Raw genomic sequence first — 16696 nt, forward strand, 5'->3', positions numbered from 1 at the left:
AAAAAAAAAAAAAAAGGTGGGACGCAGGTGGCGCTGTGGGTTAAAGCCTCAGCACCTAGGACTTGCCGATCGAAAGGTCGGCGGTTCGAATCCCTGCGGCGGGGTGCGCTCCCGCTGCTCGGTCCCAGCGCCTGCCAACCTAGCAGTTCAAAAGCACCTCCAGGTGCAAGTAGATAAATAGGGACCGCTTACCAGCGGGAAGGTAAACGGCGTTTCCGTGTGCGGCTCTGGCTCGCCAGAGCAGCGATGTCACGCTGGCCACATGACCCGGAAGTGTCTCCGGACAGCGCTGGCCCCTGGCCTCTTAAGTGAGATGGGCGCACAACCCCAGAGTCTGTCAAGACTGGCCCGTACGGGCAGGGGTACCTTTACCTTTACCTTAAGGAAAAGGGTGTCCTAGCATCTCTCTGCACCTTTAATAAACCACAGTTCCCAGGATTCTTTGTGGGAAGCCATGAGAGTGTTGAAAGCAGTGCAATACTGCTTTAAATGTGCAGCGCAGATGGGGCCTTCGTCACAACTCACTTTAATTTGGTTGAAGCCACTGTCACCTGCATAGACAAAGAGACAGGGCCTAAGAGCATATCCCCGGATTTCTCTAAAATGCACCTCCAGCATGCTGGGGTTCCTCAGTAAAGGTGCTGACTTGGAAAAGACTCCCTGGGGAGACCTCACCTGGAGTACTGTGTCCAGTTCTGGGCACCACAGTTCAAGAAGGACACGGACAAACTGGAACGTGTCCAGAGGAGGGCAACCAAAATGGTCAAAGGCCTGGAAACGATGCCTTATGAGGAACGGCTAAGGGAGCCGGGCATGTTTAGCCTGGAGAAGAGGAGGTTAAGGGGTGATATGATAGCCATGTTCAAATATATAAAAGGATGTCACATAGAGGAGGGAGAAAGGTTGTTTTCTGCTGCTCCAGAGAAGCGGACACGGAGCAGTGGATCCAAACTACAAGAAAGAAGATTCCACCTAAACATTAGGAAGAACTTCCTGACAGTAAGAGCTGTTCGACAGTGGAATTTGCTGCCAAGGTGTGTGGTGGAGTCTCCTTCTTTGGAGGTCTTTAAGCAGAGGCTTGACAACCACATGTCAGGAGTGCTCTGATGGTGTTTCCTGCTTAGCAGGGGGTTGGACTCGATGGCCCTTGTGGTCTCTTCCAACTCTATGATTCGATGATTCTATGAATGACTGAAAGCTGCTGCTTTAAAAGGGGGGAGGGGCCCCTGTCAAGAGGCCAGATGTGGCTTACTGGGTGTTCACATCTGGCCCATGATCTGCCTGCCTTGCTTCTGCACACATGCAGCAGTTAGGCTTGGAAAGAGCCTCCCATTGGGGAGTTTAAAATGGGTAGGTTGTGTTGATCTGTGCAGCAAAGAGACTTGTGGCACCTTCATACCCTAATGCAGGGGTCAGCAAACTTTTTCAGCAGGGGGCCGGTCCACTGTCCCTCAGACCTTGTGGGGGGCTGGACTATATTTTTTTGGTGGGGGGGGGGGAATGATGCAAGAGCACCACGAGCCCCGGTGGCTGCTTACCTGTGTCTTGCAAACAGCAGGGGCTGGCAGTGGGACGATGAGCGGCGTGCGAAAGGGCTCCGGAGAGGGGCTGTTTAAAATGGCGGCTGCTTGAGCGCTGCTGCTGCTGGCACCAACAAAGCCCAGTCCTCTTCCTCCTCTAGGCAGGGCGGGGAGAAGCCAAGAGGAGGGAGGGAGGAGGTGGCACCGCCATCGCTGTGTGAGGAAGAGGGAAAGAACATGCGTGCTGGCAATCCACATGGTGATTCCGGACCGTCCGTGGGCCGGATCCAGAAGGCTATTTGGCCTGATCTGGCCCACAGAACTTAGTTTTCCTACCCCATGCCCTAATGTGTTACGGTATCCATTGCCATGGACAAGCGTTGTGGTTCCCACACTTTCCTCCAGGAATGTTTGGGGGGAGCCATGACTGTTTAAAGTGGCACCATAGTGCCATAAAACTGTGGCGTGAATGTAGCCTAAGTGTCCTCCATGTCTGATCCAGCAATGATTCTTAAATCTTCATTGTGTATTTATCCTTGTACGCAGGCACCTGCGCTAAAGATCTAAGCAAAAGATGGGAAATAATGGCATCAGTATGAGAGAAGGGAAATGCATGAAAAGATGTGGGTCACTCCATTTTTATTAGTGGGGGAAGGAGCAGTTCTTTTAAAAATAATAGTAATAAAAACCACAACAACCTTTCCTATCCTTCCAGTACTTCATAGACGAGGTTGTGCCTTGGCAGCTGTTGCAGCAAAGAGAATCCGCCTGTGTGGATCCTCATGGGAGCAGTCGTTCTCCTTCATAGGCTGGCGAACAGTCAACACGCGAGAGCCTCATAAAAACCCTCTGCTCTTTTTTTTGGAAGCAGCAATTATTTCCTTCCAGCGGCTCAGAGTTAAAATGGCCTGTGCAAAGTTCTGGCTGCTCACAGGGCTGCTGATGCAGGCCTTGTACGTGTTTGAGCCCACCCGAGGCGAGGAAGAAGACGCAGCTGGGGAGGAGGGAGAAGAAGAGTGCCGGCTGCTTGGGAAGTTTGATCTGCGTGGCTACGTGAACGCGGAGGATGCCATGCACGTAATCGGAGGGATGTTCCCTATGCATTTCAGGACCATCCTGGAAGAAGATCCCACCAGCACGCCACCCAATTCGCCAAAATGTGAGGGGTAAGCTGCTTCCTCCTCTTCTCTAGTCCTCCAGAGAGTTTTGCCGTATACAGAGTCAGAACCGTCGGTCCATTGAGTTCAGAGTTGACTGGCAGGAACTCTGTAAGATTCTGCAAAGGGATTTTCTCCCAGCCCTAGCTGGGAGATGCTGGGGATGGAAGCTGGGACCACATGAAAAAGATGTTCTGCTATGGAGTGGCAGCATTTCCCTTGCTTGAAAAAACAACTGTGGCAAGGCAAGGGTGTGCATGTTGTTATTCATGGTGATAGCTGGGCAAAGGCTTTCTCAATATCCCAAGCTGGGGACAGACAATAAATGCATCAGAGGCCGAAAGGGGATATATAATATAGGTATTGATGCTCAGGTGGGTAGGCATTTGCTTCTTTTGTCCTGCCATCACCTCTGTTGGAAAGGGCTGGTGCTCAGAGGGAGAGCATCTTGTTTTGAATGCAGAAGGTTCCAGGTTCAATCCCCAGACGTCTCCAGGGAAGGCTAGGAGAGATTTCCTGCCTGAAAACCTGGAGAGCTGATGCTAGATCAGGACCAGTGGTCATGGATGATGGGAATGGTAGTCCACAGACAGCTGGAGACCCAGATTTGGGAAACCCAGTGCTAGACTCATTGAGCTGACTCATTGCAAAACAGCATCCCATGCTACTAATCAGATATGGAAGGTATTTTGAAGTTATAAACTACGAGCAAAGGCCAGGCGTCAGGAGGCAGTTTATCTGAAGTGGTTTTCCTGCTTGGTTGGCAGCATACCAAAGGGATGGCCACCCATCCTTTGCTTTGGTAAATACCAGCGAAGCAGAGCCCACCACCTCCCGAGGGAGACTGTTCCGCTGTCAAACACCTCTCTCCATTAGGATGTTGTTTTGCCATAACTTGCTTCCCTGCAGTTTCCACCCATTTGCTTTTAGTCTTGCCCTCTGGGGGCAGGAGAGAGGTGGGCTGAACTCATGGAGCAGAGCCCATTGAGGGCATCTTGCCCGCCAAAGCATTGAGCCATCACTGCTGAGGACAGAGCCTACAGTGGGATGAGGGTTCACACCATAAGCAGCAATGCTTCTCTCATGCTACCTGGGATGTGGGTTCCGGAGATGAGGGTTATTGTTAAATAAAAATCGCTGGGTTGGATTTGCCATAGCACTAAGGATATGGTTCCATTAGTGCAAGCATTTATGCTTGCCTGATGAAACAATCACCCCTCTCCACCCTCACGCACTGTTCTGGGGGTCATCCTGATCCTCTGGAGGAGATTTGGGAGAGCATGCAGTTGTGCTCCTGTGCTCAGATCCTGCTTGCAGAATTCCCACTGTGGGAATGGCCGCTGTGGGAACAGGAAACTAGATTAGATGGGCCACTAGTCTGGTCCAGCCATCTCTTCTTCTTACATGCTGGAGGGTCCTCAAATTGTTGTTGTTGTTGTTGTTGTTGTTCTTGTTGTTGTTACTACTACTACTACTGCTGCTGCTGCTGCAAGAGTGACCATGTCTTCACATAGCAGCAGGGATATCAGATGGTGCAGCAAGCATTCTCCAGAGGATTTAGAACTAACAAGAAAGCAGATTCTGTCTGGACATTAGGAGAAGCTTCCTCCATGGTAGGCTGAGGCACCGTGTTGTCCCCCAAGATTGAGGGGGTCTGGCATGTGGCGGATGTATGTGATGTCACACAAGCATCACATGCCGTGTGTCGTGTGCAATTCCTGTCACTGTTGCCCTTCGGTATCTAGCACCCTCTCCCAATCCTCTCCCTCTGACCTCTCCTCAGTGTCTCGCCACCAATCCCTGGGTTCTGAGCCTTCCTCCTCTGGGATTTCCCTTGGGGGTCCCTGGCTGGGGCCTCCCACCACTCCTCCTTGTCCAGTCAGTCCCTGACAATGAATTCATTTAGCTGGAGTCTGTCCCTGGAGTGGAATGAGGAGGTGCTGAGTGGGTAGAAAGGATTACACCACTTGAGACTGCTGGTGGGAGAAAATATGCATTTTGGAATGGCCTTCCCCAACCTTAAAGAACTCCATGCAAATTGTTCATTCATTCATTCATTCATTCATTCATTCATTCATTCATTCATTTATGCCATGCTTATATGACAAAATGGTTTCTATATGCCAAATAGAGCACTGAGACAGTGTAGGGAAAGCTGGAATGGAAACTTTCTCCCTGATGATTTCTAATTGGCAGGGAGTCTACCACCCATTCTGCCACATCAGCGTTTTCCCATCTCATTCAGACTTCATTCTGTCTGTTATTATATGCTAACAGCCCTGTGCATGGCATTGCTTGGGAATTCTAGGGATGCCTGCCCCCATCCCCAACCAATGTGGTTTTTTAAAATAGGGGTTCAAATTAGTGCCATTTTGAAAGGTTCTGTCAGCCATCTTGATTCAAAATGGCACCCAAATGTATCCAAATATAGATGAGAACCAGCTCCTTGATCTGAAGAACAAGAGCTTTAACTTTCAGGGAACAGCAAAACTGATGCACCAAGCCAGCATCAGGACCAAATGCAGCCCAAGCAAGCCATACAATATAAAATAAGTGATGGAAGTTATTAAGAACAGCCAGGGGGTAGCATCTTTCTTTGCTCTGGGTCTTGCTTCTCAGTTCTTTCTCAGTGCCATAGAACTATACAGTGATACTTCGGTTTACGAACTTAATCCATTCCGGAAGTCCATTCTTAAACCGAAACCGTTCTTAAACTGAGGCATGGTTTCCCTAATGAGGCCTCCTGCTGCCGGTGCCCTTCCACCATTCTGATTCCATTCTTAGACTGAGGTAAAGTTCTCAAACCAAGATACTATTTCCAGTTTTGTGGAGTTTGTAAACCAAATCGTTCTTAAACTGGACTGTTCTTAAACCGAGGTACCACTGTAGATCATTGAATTGTAGAGTTAGAAAGGAACCATAAGGGTCATCTAGTCCAACTCCTTCTTTTGCCCAACACGGGGCTCGAATCCACAATCCTGAAATTCCACCTGTGCTGAGTGGAAGAGTTCTGTCTCTATCTCTTTTTTCATATGCAGATTTTTGCATCACGATTTTCCCTCTGTAATGTATTTTTTTTGCATGCTGTTCTCAAATGTTACTCCTATACAGGACTTTACTGGAGAACTGCACTGCAAAATTCGGGGAAGTGTGAATTTTGAATAATAGTTGTGTTTTGGTATGAATATTGTTTCGGAAAGTACGAATTTGTTAGGTTCACATTGAATTTCTCCTTCACCCCACCGCCACAATGGCTGGTACTGGAGGAAGGAGTTCCTGCAAAAATGTGGACATTTTAGTAACCAGCATTTGCTTAGCTTTGCAAACTGAGTTTCCGCACCCTCCCAGCCCTCCTGGTGCCGATGGATTTCTGAGCAGCTGTTTCAAATAAAGCTCATTTAATTAATTGTAATCACTGATTAGTTCCATGAGGGAATGGATTAGAAGGTAGAGATACGGCATTGAAAAATAGTTACAAGAAAAACGGTGACATAAGAAATATTAAAGGCTTAAGGGAAGCTTTAAAACTTCACGTGCCCTTTGTGGGGAGTGAATTGGTGTGAGTGTGTGTATCTCAATATCTGCAGTGCATGTGAGAGAAGATATTGGCAGGGGAGTTGTGCAGGCAATGCTACATTCTCCCACCTGCTCTATAATTAACACACACACACACGTTTTCAGGGAAAACATAAATAATATGTTTTCAGTGAAAAAAATAATGTGAAAGAAAGGAAATGTGAAAAGAAAGAGGGAAAATAACCAAAACAAGAGTATATAAGTACTTACTGTAAGTGATACGATTAATCCAATAAATGTTTTTCTTTTCTGAGGCTGGCAAGCTTTATTTTAACAAGCCACTTTCCACCAATCCTTTGAGACTTAATTGGGGAAAGTATTTCTCTCTCTCTCTCTCTCTCTCTCTCTCTCTCTCTCTCTCTCTCTGTCTCTCTCTCTCGTTTTTATTGGTCCAGGGTGAATGCTGGCAAGTGACAAAAGAATTCACTGTGGTTTCTGTAACAATAAAGTATCTGGCATCAATGATTGTTAGGAATCACAGCCATCTCACTGGGAGTAATACCACGTACTGGAATGCATTGCCAGATTGTGGGGTATGCACTCTGAATACAAAGCAGGGATATAGCTGACCTTTCTACCAGCTGCTATGTAAACTGGAAGAGAGTCGTAGGTTTGCTTCTTGCTCTCTTCTGGGAATTCTTTAGCTGCTAAACAATAGGTAGAAGGTATTTAAACAGTACTACAGTGGTACCTCGGGTTAAGTACTTACTAATTCGTTCTGGAGGTTTGTTCTTAACCTGAAACTGTTCTTAACCTGAAGCACCACTTTAGCTAATGGGGCCTCCTGCTGCTGCTGCACCGCCGGAGCACGATTTCTGTTCTCATCCTGAAGCAAAGTTCTTAACCTGAAGTACTATTTCTGGGTTAGTGGAGTCTGTAACCTGAAGCGTATGTAACCTGAAGCATATGTAACCCAAGGTACCACTGTATTATGGAAGTCTTAGCACAGGGACAGAAAGGGAGACATCAGCCCTATGGAATCTATGGATGGTATTTGGCTATGTTTTAGTCAGAGTAGACCTATCTTGGACATGGTCATTACTTTCAGTGGGTCATACTACTCTATGTTGGGTTTTTTTTGCTAGAATTCTAAGGTCCACCCGCCAGAACCAGGTAGAAACAGTGGTTCAGTCAGATGAACTTATTCATACTCAAGCTCAGGAATTTGTGATAGTCATTCCTAGAACCAAACACAAACTCCTTTCACATAAAAATCCACTCCTTCCAAGCATTTTTTTTAGGTCTCCAGGGAAGGGCCATAGATCAGTGGCAGAGGATCTGCTTTGCTTTCAGAAAGTCCCAGGTTCTCCTAATTTCTCCTAATTTTGCATGCAGTTCTGCCTCCTATACATATATTTGCCAGATCCTGTCAATATAATACATTTCTACTAACATACACATTTTTATGCATAGTAAAGGTAAAGGGACCCCTGACCATTAGGTCCAGTCGTGGCTGACTCTGGGGTTGCAGCGCTCATCTCGCTTTATTGGCCGAGGGAGCCGGCGTACAACTTCCAGGTCATGTGGCCGGCATGACTAACTCGCTTCTGGCAAACCAGAGCAGCGCACGGAAACACCGTTTATTTTCCCGCTGAAGCAGTACCTATTTATCTACTTGTTGATGTGCTTTCGAACTGCTAGGTTGGCAGGAGCAGGGACCGAACAACGGGAGCTTACCCTGTTGTGGGGATTTGAACCGCCAACCTTCTGATCGGCAAGTCCTAGGCTCTGTGGTTTAACCCACAGCACCACCCGCGCCCCTTATTTTTATGCATGCATCCTCCTAAAACATGCATTTTCATACCTACTGTTTTGTTGGCGTATCACACCACAAAATTTAGCAAGGTGTGAAACACAGGACAGCTGTGTTTCAGTACACATAATATTTTGGGAATTGCAAATTAGATAGGTTCACATTAAAATACAAAACCGAATTTCTCCTCCATCCCTAGACCTGACACATCTCACTTGGCAAGACATTCTACATCTACATCTACATTGGTATTCCAAGATTACATGGAGATCAGTTGGTAGAGCATGAGACTCTTAATCTCAGGATCATGGGGTCAAGCCCCATGTAGGACAAAGGATTCTGGCATTGCAAGGGGTTGGCCTAGATGACCCTCGTGGTCCCTTCCCACTCTACAATTCTGTTATTTATTCAGTAGTCTATGTTTGCCTGAACTTGAGTCTGGACTAACGATTCTGAGCCCCTGTGTTCTGATTCAATACATGATATCCAATCACAAAGCATTATAGGATTTTGGCCTCTGCCATTGGCCCTTAAACTCTTGGCTATAATTCACAGCTTGGCAGTTTAGACAGCCAATCACGTTGTGAGTGGGAGTGGCCCAGGCCTCCAGAAATGTATATAAGCAGTAGCTTTGGCCCGTGGCCCTGTTCTGTTAGTTCAATAAATGTTCTTGCTGTTATCACTGCGTCTTGCTTTGTGGGAGCCCACCTACACTTCAAATTATTTGGTTCTATAAATGAAACAGGGAGGTAAAATGGATCCAGATGATCTCCTTCACCCCTTTAGGCCACATTCCCACACTGGTGTAACAATCAATCCCTCTTCCCAGGGAGCTCTGGGAATTGCAGCTCTTTGAGGTGAATGGGATCTCATAAAAACTCTCAGCACCCTTAACAAACTTCAGCTCCCAGGATCCTTTTGTGGAAGCCTTGACTATTTATCATCAAATTTATGGTATGAATGTGACTGTGGGGTATGAGAACTGTGTTGTACATTCTCATACAAAAACTCTAACAATCCCCTCCCTCTATTACAGCCTGAAAACCTCTTAATGCAAGGCCTGGAGAATAAAGGAAGTGTTATATTTTCCCCAAATGATATCAATCTAGAGAGAAAAGGTAAAGGGACCCCTGACCATTAGGTCCAGTCATGGCTGACTGGGGTTGTGGTGCTCATCTCACTTTATTGACCGAGGGAGCCGGCGTACAGCTTCCGGGTCTTGTGGCCAGCATGACTAAGCCACTTCTGGCAAAGCAGAGCAGCGCACGGAAACGCTGTTTACCTTCCCGCCGGAGCAGTACCTATTTATCTACTTGCACTTTGATGTGCTTTCGAACTGCTAGGATGGCAGGAGCAGGGACTGAGCAACGGGAGCTCACCCCGTTGTGGAGATTCGAACCGCCAACATTCTGATCGGCAAGTCCTAGGCTCAGTGGTTTAACCCACAGCGCCACCAATCTAGAGAGTAGGAGGGCGATAAAGGAAGTGTGTTGTTGTTGTTGTTGTTGTTGTTACTCTTGGCCCTGAACAAGTCATACGATTTCAAAAACTAGAACTAATACACCCACCTATAAAAAACAGAAACCATCCTCTATGGGCTTGCAGAGGGTTCAAGCAAAAGCCCATCAGGCACAGGAAGAAAAAGTACATGCAGCTGAGGGTGGAGCTAATCAAATGGAAAACTCTGCCTGTTTCTTCTCTTTTACATTAGGGCAATGTATGTGCTTATATCAGCGGTTCCCAAAGTGGACTGACTACCAGATTTTGAAAAGCTGGTATTGCTGGACCAAGTTCACCAATGTTGTTGAATTAATTAAACTCAATACTTTTCATTGGAATAAATGTGCAATTAATGGTTATTATTGTTGGAATATTATTATGTTATTATCTTATTTAGTGGTTTCTGCATACTGCTAATCAGAATAATGCTTTTTACAGGCTAGGGGGGCACTGGGGATGAATTTATGGAACCAAGGGGACAGTGCCCCCCACCCAAATTTGGGAAGAATTGCACTATACCTTTAAAGCACATTCAGAGCACATTCTTTCTCTCAAAGAATTCTGGTAACTGTAGTTTGTTAAGGTTTAGGGAATTGTAACTGGGGTGGGGTTAAACTACAGGGCCCAGAATTCTTTGAGAGAAAGAACAGGCTTTGAATAGGCTTTAAAGGTGCAGTGTGTCTATGGCATAGACTCTATGCACCAGCATGAAGGTGAGAGCTGGTGTAATGTAGTGGTTAGAACTATGCATGAGCAAGGTCTCAATGGTTAAAGTTTTGCCTCAGCACACATCTGCAACATGGAGCAATAGTCCTGGCTTACTTTACTACATGCTGAGAAATAGGACTATCATTTGGTTAAATGAATTTTAGTTTATTGAGTTTAGTTGATTAGATTTATGGAGTAGAAAAATCAGTGTACTGTATTTCACATTATTCTATAAATATAAAAGGTAAAGGGACCCCTGACCGTTAAGTCCAGTCGCAAACGACTCTGGGGTTGTTGTGCTCATCTCGCTTTACTGGGTGAGGGAGCCGACGTTTGTCTGCAGACAGTGGTTTTGTGGCCAGCATGACTAAGCTGCTTCTGGCGAACCAGCACACAGAGACGCCGTTTACCTTCCCGCTGGAGCAGTACCTATTTATCTACTTGCACTTTGACGTGCTTTCAAACTGCTAGGATGGCAGGAGTTGGTACACAGCAACGAGAGTTCACTCAGTTGCAGGGATTCAAACTGCCAACCTTCTGATCAGCAAGCCCTAGGCTCTGTGGTTTAGAGCACAGCGCCACCCGTGTCCCTCTATAAAGATACTTTCTCTTAAATGAGTCGTCTTGATTTTGATGAAGTGAACTTCCGAGTAAGGATGCTTAGGATTTCATCCTGGTTTTAAGTGCCAGCATAGCAGAGATGGACTCCAACACCTATTAGCCCTAGCCAGCTTGTCCAATGGCCTGAGATGTTGGGTGTTGTAGTTCAACAGCATCCTGAGGGCCACAGTTCCCCATCCCTGGAGCACATGATTCAGTGATTTGCTACAATTTGTATGCAGAAAGTGCTTATCCTTGAAGTAACCCTGGGGTTCAGCAATGGGAGTGGGCAATTACTTGCGGGGAGGCTTCTTCCACCTCACCCCATTCTGGCCCCATTTGTGGAGGTTGCTTCTTCTAAAGCAGTACTCACCAGTATGAACAACCTCTGGTGAATGTGGAGGATGCAGCTTTTTTTTTAGTATTTTTCTTTTAGAGAAAGTCCTGCATGCGTTCATATTCTTCTTCTTTGCAGGTTTAATTTCCGTGGTTACCGCTGGGTCAAAGCCATGATACACGCCATAAACGTCATAAACAAGGATGAGGATCTTCTGCCAGGCATCAAGCTGGGTTACCAGATCTACGACACATGCTATACAATGTCCAAGACGGTTGAGAACTCCTTGGCTTTCCTCACTGGGCAGAATGAAACAACCCCTGTGTTCCGATGCAGCACCGGTGCTCCTCTAGCAGCAGTCGTTGGAGCTGGTGGATCGACTCTTTCCATTGCATCCTCAAGAATCCTCGGGCTTTACTATTTCCCTCAGGTATCATGAATCCTGGAAAGCAGGGGTGCAGAACCTCAGGCCCAGGGGCTGAATGCCTCCCTCTAGGTCTCTATATCTGGCACTTGGGACTCTCTCCAGGTCACACCCCCTTTCCCAGGCCACACTTACCACTGGCTTTGCTTTTTACCTTCCTTGCGTATTTCTTCCTGGCTGGACTGTCCTTGAACTTTGGTCATGCTTCTTGCTTCTCTGATGGAGGACAGAGAGGGATGTGTGAGTGTGTAGAAACTAGCCTATTGTACCAAGGTAAAAATTGTATTTGTTGCTCTACTGACTGTGGCCCTGCCCAACATGTGGCCCCTGGAAGGTTGTGCAGAAGGAAATGTGGCTCTCAGGGTTTCCCGCCACTATAATGTTTTTACTGTAAAAACCAACAGAAGGTCCTCTTCTGACATCAGAAGGACATGTTGTAGGAAAGGGGAAATTAGGGCTTTCCAGGATTGCAATGCCCTTCAGCCCCAGTCAGCATGGTTGATGGTAAGGGATGTTGGGAGTTTGAGTCCAACAACATCTGGAAGGCCACAATCTCCCAATCCTTCATATACAGAAAACATGGGCAGCAGAGCCAGGAATCGAGTCTTTATTCTCCAGAACAAACCACATTCCCTCTCTTTGGAAGTTTTGAAAGGTGTTATATGGAAAATAGCAATGTATTAGAACTGCCAGCGAGTCCTGCCTCTCCAGCTTCTTTACCTTGCCTTCCATTCTAGCTCATTGGTCCATTTCTCTAAATTGCCCATGGCTGAGCCTTGGCTTGAGGGTGAATGGGTTGGTCAGTTCTCAACCCATGTGGCAACAGTCTGCACGATGCATTCTGCATTCTGCAAGGAATGGGATGGCAGATTTTTTGCAATTCGACATCCTGAGCAAAGTCCATACAAATACTATGAAATACGAGCCGGTACATTCTGAGCTTGAGTTACAAAAATCATGATTACTAAACAAACAAGTACAGAGGAGCAAGTCTCATCCCTCTACAAAAGAGTTGAAGTAATTCTTTCTTCTTTTGAGTTCTAACTTGCTTTGCTATTATGAACTGTTTTGTGGAAAAATCTCTTTTGCAGGCCTGAGCTGTGGCCCACTTGACCTTCCTGCAACTGTTGTATCGTTTTCCTTCACATTTTCCTCTTTTTTTGCATTTCTTATACATGCCCTTCTTAAATCTCAGCTCATCTGTAAGCTCTTTTTGCAGCCACATTGGTTTCTTTAGATGCCTCCCACTTCAATTTCTTGTTGGAACCATCTGTATTTGTGCCTTCAGTAGAAAGTTTAAGAAAATCCCATCCATCTTGGACTCCCCTCTCTTTGAGTATTTCTGACCATGGAATCTCACCCAGTATTTCCTTAAGCTTTTTGAAATCAGTCTTCTTAAAGTCCAGAGTGCACGTGTGACTACACTCATCTTTCCCTTGCCTGTGAACAGTGAAACCCAGAAGGACATGATCACTTCCTCCCAAGGTTCCCAGTACTTTCACTTTGTCGATCAGTTCCTCCCTGTTAGTGAGAACTAGACCCAAGATAGATGATCCTCTTGTTGCTCCTTCCACTTTCTGGGAAATGAAATTGTTGGTGAGGAATTTGTTGGACCTTACATTCTTGGCAGAGTTTGTTTCAATAGATATTGGAGTAGTTGAATTCTCCCATAAATAGTATATCTCTCCTTTTGAAGATTTGGTAGTCTGCCCTAGGAAGGCATCACCCAAGTCTTCACTCTGGCTTGGAGGTCTGTATTAGACACCCACAGTAAGTTCACTGTTGTTTATCTCTCCTACAATTTTTGCCCATATACTCTCAATCTGCTTTCCAAGCTCCAGGTCATGGATCTCTTCATAAATGGACACATCCTTTAAATATACGGTAATACTCCTCCTCTCTTCCTCTTCTGTCTATTCCTTTTGAACAGGTTATACTCCTCAATTTCTACATTACAATCATGAGTCTCATCCTACCAGGTTTTAGTAATGTCTGTTAAGTCAGATTTGCCATCCTGTATTAAGATTAAAATTCTTCTTGCTTGTTTCCCATACTCTGTGCATTAGTATTGGGACAATTGAAACCATGAGTCATTCCCTTGAGCTGCTTCCCTTCCTGTACTTTCTTGCCCTTTAGAAGGTTTATATAGCACCACCTCAGTTTCCTGTGCATCAAAGCTATTACCACCCCCCGTACCAGGAGTTCCCCTGTCGTCTGTAATTGTGAACATAAAGTTAGAAAATATTAGTTTCAGGGATCAAAGTCAGGTTGGAGCACTGGTGAAAAATCTCATAAGGAGGGACAAGGCCAACCTTTGGAAGTAGGACCTGGTTAAGATAATTCTGGAGGCAGCGTCGATTACAGGCAAGGATCTGAATCAAAGTGTCTGTCTAAAGGGAGCTAGATGGCATCCTGACAGATTCTAGCAAAATCAGTCTTCTTCTGCTGTCCATACTCCTTCCTTTCAACTTGAAGTGTGGGATTATTTCCCATCAGCCTGCTGTTTCTTTGGCCCTTCTTTGGCTCAAGCAGTCTGTCTTCCCAGTGCCCTCCTAGACTTGGATAATACATGTATGTTAGTTTCCCTTACCCCTGCCCGCCTCTTACTGACCTTTCTGCTGCTCTTTCAGTTCCTGGTCCTTAGCCACTTGGTGATAGGAAGATAACCCTATTTGTCCATTTAGATCAGTGTTGTCTGCTCTGACTGACAATGATACTCCAGGGTCTAAGGCAGAGGTATTTCCCATAATCTGCTATCTGATGTCCTTTGAACTGGAGATGACATGAACTGCATGCAAATCACATTCTACTAATGAGCTGTAGTCCCTCCTGTTAGCCTCCATTGCTCTCAGTCAACAGAGATGTCCACTAGTAGCAAATGGCTGAGAGAAAACAGTAGCGCATGGGACAGCAACATTTGCCTCAACCTTGCTTGTTTTTCTCTCTTTTTCTTTTAGGTTGGCTACGCCTCCTCTTCTTTACTTCTGACTGATAAGTACCAGTTCCCTACCTATCTTCGCACTATTCCAAGCGACGCTGTACAGTCTAAGGGAATGGCAGACTTAGTTCACCATTTTGGCTGGAGATGGATAGGCACAATAGCAGCTGACGATGATTATGGCAAATACGGCGTCAAAGCTTTTAAAGAAAAAGTGGAGAACACCTATACCTGTATTGCTTTCTCGGAAACAATCCCCAAAATTTACTCCAGGGAAAAGCTAAAAAAAGTTGTCGAAACTATAAAAAACAGCACTGCTACGGTAATTGTGGTCTACTCATCTGATATTGACTTCCATCCTTTACTGGAAGAGATGATGGTTAGCAACATCAGTAGTAAAACCTGGATAGCAAGTGAAGCATGGGTCACATCAGCCTTAATCGCTAGGCCTGAATATTTCCCCCTCCTTGGTGGGGCTATTGGTTTTGGTGTACGAAAGGGTGACATACCAGGCCTCAAAGAATTTCTTCTTGACGTACGTCCAGGTGAAGATCCTGAGGATGACATGGCAATTGAATTTTGGCAGTCTGCGTTCAACTGCACTTGGCCAAATGCCAACATATCGTATAATACAGACAACAGAAAAAATGTAACTGGCCATGAGAACAGAGTCAATTTTGCTTCGGATGTTTTGTGCACAGGAAAGGAGAATCTTGAAGAACTTAACAATACCTACCTGGATGTTTCAGAACTTAGGATAACTTATAATGTCTACAAGGCTGTATATGCTGTTGCTTATGGCCTTGAGAAATTACGCACCTGTGAACCAGGACATGGACCATTTTCATCCGACCCTGACTGTACCAAGATAGATGAGTTTGAGCCCTGGCAGGTAGGCACCAATTTATTAATTTATTTCAGACATATAACAACAACATACATATACATAATAACATAATTCATCGTAAACCAGAAGCTGGTGTTTAAGCAATACATACAAATAACGTAAGTTATTATTTCCAGACTACAATTTATACAGAAGCCGATAAACAGTTTAAGTTAACCAAATTTTTTTATAATGTAGGGGCATTTATGTATATGTTTTTAGCCATATACATAATAAAGCTGTGCCATTCAATCCCCAAGTACAGTGGTACCTCAGGTTACAGACACTTCAGGTTACAGACTCCGCTAACCCAGAAATAGTACCTCGGGTTAAGAACTTTGCTTCAGGATGAGAACAGAAATTGTGCAGCGGCAGTGGGAGGCCCCATTAGCTAAAGTGGTGCTTCAGGTTAAGAACAGTTTCAGGTTAAGAATGGACCTCCAGAATGAATTTAGTTCTTAACCTGAGGTACCACTGTAGTATTCATGCTTCAGGCCTTGCGCAAATTTTATTTTATTGTTTAATTTTCCCACAAGTGCTATTCGCCATACTTTGTTGTACCAATTTGTCCATGAAACACCCCTTTAAATTCTTCTGGTATCTCATTATTATGAGCCTGGCTTCTAGTAGAAGATAACTGATTAAAGGTTTAGACTGTAAGTTAGTATTGTCTCTCTTGAAAAGATTGAGGAGACCCAGTTCTGGACATTTAGAGACATTTTGTCCAGTAATTGCTTTTATTTGGACAAATATTTTCTCCCAGAACTGAGCCACATTCCCACATGTCCACCACTGTTGTAAGTTTTGCTAAGATAATATAAATGCATAACATTCTTTTGGGTCCTCTTACCAATATCATGCTCCCCTCTTTTGACCCCCATTGTCTTTGGGGCAACCTTACAATTCTCCGCCCCCCCAAATGTTTTCCAGAGTTGACCCGCTGACAGCTACTGTTTGAATAAATTGATGTATGCCTTTGGACTTGCTGCAGTTAAAACAATGAAAACTCTTGTAGAACATTAAATTATTATAGCATAAGCTTTTGTAGACTACAGTCCACTTAGTCAGATGCATGAAGTATTATTCTGAGTTACAGATAGGTACACACACACACACAAGGTCAGAAGGAAATAAATGCAGAAAAATGCAGGCAGCATTATTAACTGTGGCCATTCACGAAAAGCAGTTGTTGATGACACATACATTCTAGCACCAGGAAACCAATGGACATATGTCGCATGAGAAATCTCACTGAATTTTGCATAAAGGTAAAGGGACCCCTGACCATTAGGTCCAG

At 45.2% G+C, this 16696-nt stretch overlaps 1 protein-coding gene across 2 annotated transcripts in view; it reads left to right on the plus strand.

Annotated features, from left to right (window-relative positions):
- The first annotated feature begins 386 nt into the window (after positions 1-386).
- LOC307216907 (vomeronasal type-2 receptor 1-like) overlaps positions 387-16696 on the plus strand; it is a 29984-nt gene continuing 13674 nt past the window's right edge. The window contains exons 1-4 of one of the 2 annotated variants that reach the window (XM_079977700.1): positions 387-638; positions 2236-2686; positions 11290-11581; positions 14533-15405. In XM_079977700.1, the coding sequence (XP_079833826.1) occupies positions 617-638; positions 2236-2686; positions 11290-11581; positions 14533-15405 (1638 nt within the window). In that variant the 5' untranslated portion in view covers positions 387-616. Of the gene's footprint in view, positions 639-1928; positions 2687-11289; positions 11582-14532; positions 15406-16696 lie in introns of those variants that run through there. The other variant, XM_079977699.1, reaches the window with a different exon arrangement.

Source organism: Podarcis cretensis, assembly GCF_951804945.1.
Source record: "Podarcis cretensis genome assembly, chromosome: 5".
Taxonomy (NCBI): Eukaryota; Metazoa; Chordata; class Lepidosauria; order Squamata; family Lacertidae; genus Podarcis; species Podarcis cretensis.